Source organism: Echinops telfairi, unplaced genomic scaffold (genome assembly GCF_000313985.2).
Source record: "Echinops telfairi isolate 266 unplaced genomic scaffold, ASM31398v2 ScPeMD7_7424;HRSCAF=8462, whole genome shotgun sequence".
NCBI classification, from domain to species: domain Eukaryota; kingdom Metazoa; phylum Chordata; class Mammalia; order Afrosoricida; family Tenrecidae; genus Echinops; species Echinops telfairi.
This window is the reverse complement of record NW_022111324.1, coordinates 25,162,340-25,165,531: the sequence shown is the minus strand read 5'-3', so window position 1 is coordinate 25,165,531 and position 3,192 is coordinate 25,162,340. Positions and strand designations below refer to the sequence as shown.

The 3,192-nt window shown below is 50.9% G+C and overlaps 1 protein-coding gene across 1 annotated transcript in view; it reads right to left on the bottom strand.

The window, feature by feature from the left end:
• Positions 1-969: 969 nt before the first annotated feature.
• The window catches only part of LAMC2 (laminin subunit gamma 2), a 73,832-nt gene continuing 71,609 nt past the window's right edge, over positions 970-3,192 (bottom strand). Inside the window, exon 23 of the mRNA XM_004706788.2 lies at positions 970-1,321. Within this exon, the coding sequence (XP_004706845.1) occupies positions 1,068-1,321 (254 nt within the window). The 3' untranslated portion in view covers positions 970-1,067. The remainder of the gene's footprint in view (positions 1,322-3,192) is intronic.

The following is a 3,192-nucleotide window of genomic DNA, read 5'->3' as shown; positions in this document are numbered from 1 at the left end:
AGGCATCAATAAATATTTGTTGTATGATTGGATGGGTGGATGGATGGATGGATGGATGGATGGATGGATGGATGGATGGATGGATGGAAAGATGGAAGGATATGGGTTCTACCTGGCTCAAGTGTGGATAGGAATATTCTCTGCCCGGATGGGAGAGAAAGACAGAGAGAATAAGGCAAATACATGGGCTGGTTTTTTTTTTAAGTGTTTAAAGAGTGGGATCGGATTAGAGTTAATAAATCTTCTAGATAATTTCCCCCTTTTTGAGGCCCATGCCACATTTTTCTACCATGTTGAAACTCCAAAGGAAATACTTTCCCAAGGTTTGCTGTTTGCTAGAAGGAACTGCTTTAAGAAAACGGCCATCTCTAAGATGCCGTGGCATCATTAGGAGAAAGGCGGCTGTTCCCAGGCCCAGAAGAATTTGGAGGTGGCAGGGCCCCCAGCAGCACTGCTCCAAGGGAACCAGCCCAGCGGCCCTGGTGCCTCCCTCACTTCTTCCCGTTTGAGAGCGGAGCACCTGGTCCAGGGGCTGGGGAGGCGAAGGAGCTCCGAGAAGCCAGCAGCTTGCATTGGACAATCCAGAGCCAAACTAGTGTACCGGTCACAGTGCGAGTGGGTGTCTCTCTCTGTTTTGACCTTAGGAAGGATTTTACGCCCAGGCAAAGCCAGAGCATTTTCCTGTGGTTCCACCATTCAACGACTGCACTGACCGGCACCTCTTGTCCCTTCTCCGGGACCCACAGGTTACGGCTTTTCTGAAGGAAGCAAACCCTTGCCCAGGCAGTTTGTCCTTCCATCCAGTCTATTCTCTGGGACCCAGGACCTTGATCAGTCTCACACCCAATGAGATGTTCCTCATTCCCTGGCCTCAGAAAGCACATAGCCTTGGTGCAGTAAGACATCTGCTTGGCCAAAGTCTCAGCGTTGGAGTCAGGTTCTGTTGACCTGAGCACGCCCATTCAGCATGTCCCAATGTCCCCACCCCACCCCACCCACATGAGCTGGCTCCGGAGCCCTAAAGTCTGTGTCCCAAGATCCTAAATTGAGAAATCTCGATGGCAGCTTCACTGTTGCTCAAGAGCCAGAGTGTTGTAGCAGCCTGGGGGCAAGTTATCTCTAATGTCCTCCAGGTTTTTCACATCAGCCAGAATCCCATCTATGCTCCTCTGCAGGGAAAGGAGGTGGTCCTTCTGCCGACGTGCCCTCTCTTCCAGCTCGGACAGCACCGGCCGCAGTTGGCCGTTGATCTGGCTCTTGGCTCGGAAAAGCTTCTGCTCCAGTAAGTTCAGGCTCTCTTCATCCACAGCCCCGGGCTGGTCTGTTGGAGGGAATGGAAAAGTAGTTAACACCGAGACATGGGTCACATCTTCTGGAGCATCGGTGGTCTCTTCTGTGCCCCGAGCTAATTCCTATCCCCACCTGCCCAGAGCAAGTAGCATGCCATGGATTTAACAGATAGTTAAAGGTAAACATGATCTAAAAAGATTCTGAGAGCAGTAGCCCAGTTTCAGGGGTCGTAAAACAGCCCAGCTCAAAACTCTGCGCTCTCGTGTTCAGCAAGATAAAGCTTGGATCTTTCCCTTCGTGCTAGGGCCAACAGTCCATCCTCTGAAAAGAAGAAACGTTAGAGGTCAGAAGGGACCGCGCACCAGCCGAGGTGTCTGTTCAGCACAGCTCGCCCTTAGGATCAGAGTCAACTCCAAGGCAAGCTTTCAGAAGGCCCTGTGGGGAGCAGTTTGTTGTTTTCCTTCTAGAAGGCCTTTAGAAACTGGCTGGGTTCAGGGTTTATGAAGGCCAAGGTATGCTTTGTGTTTGGGGATGGATTCCAGCTGCTAGGAAATGATGTAAGACTTCCTTCTGGCTTGAAATAGTGGGAATCTAGCTAAATGTTAGTCTATGCTTAATAGGAAGCTTAGGCACATTGTTCAGGTATGTTTCACCCACGAACCATCTAAAATGAACGTTTGAGATTGAAGGACCCCTGGCCAGTGCTGGCTCAAAGGGGCTCCAGTGGTCCTCGAGCCGGTCAAACCCAGGACTAGCCGGCCCCACGCATCTGAGCTGCAGCAAAGGTACAGGATTGCCCTGTTGGGTTCAGTGTCCCTAGAGCAATGCATTGCTCACGGTCTCAACCAAGCACGGAAGATAGAAACAGCACCTTAACAAAAGGTGGGCCCAATGGATCTTTTCTTTACTTGGAGTGAGGAAAATCCAAAAGATGTATCCAAGTTCCACGGCATACAAAGAAAACTAAATAAGCAGAGGGACAGAACACCCATGCCAGTAGGGAGGCACCCAGGAGCTGCCAGAGAAAGGCACACGCATTAGAGATGAGGAGACCTCAGTTCAAATCCTGCCTCCATAATTGACAAGGCGACCTCCAGGGCATTATTACTCTCGGAGCCTCCGTTTCAACCAGGCCATCAAGACTGACTGCAACTCATAGCAAGTAGATTGGCCTCACTGTGCTTCCAGGTGATAATCTTTCTAGAAACAGGCTGACACGGCTTTTCCCATGGAGTGGGTGGTGGGTTCAAACCCTGACTTTTCAATGAGCGGTCAACCACTTCACCACTCTACCCCCAGGATGACTTTGCGAGCCTCAGTTGACTCCTTTGCAAAATAACATAGTAAAACCTTCCTTCTGGAACTTTTCTAAGACTTCAGTGATATCACACCAGGGAATGGCTGGGCACAGTGTTTGATACAGGTTGTTGTTAGCTACTGTGGGCACACAGGAAATGCTTCATGGGGCCTCTCAACCTCAGCGGCATCACTAGGGGTGTTGTCATCCATAGCAGTAACCCACGGTGCCCACGAGCCCAGTGCTATGCTGACGCACATCACAGGAATGTCAGATGGGACATGGTGCCCAAAGGGTGTGAGTGGTCCATATACCTCTTAGGTGAAAGATGCCTTCTGATGGGTGTTGGAGGTGATGTCACTGTTGTGATGGCCCCTCCCACTTCAGCCCCCACCCACCCACAGCCCTGCCCCCTCAGGCCCTGGGAGGTTTTGTTGTCACCCTTCTGACAAGTCCCCCTGCTTCTCCCCCAGTGATGTTACTCCTACCTGCAGCCGCATTAGCATCATTGCCATTTCCAGGACACTGAACAGCTAACATTTCAACTGGAGCCTTTGTTTAACCTTCGAGGGCACTTTATTCCACTGGCTCATTGGAGCACAGAC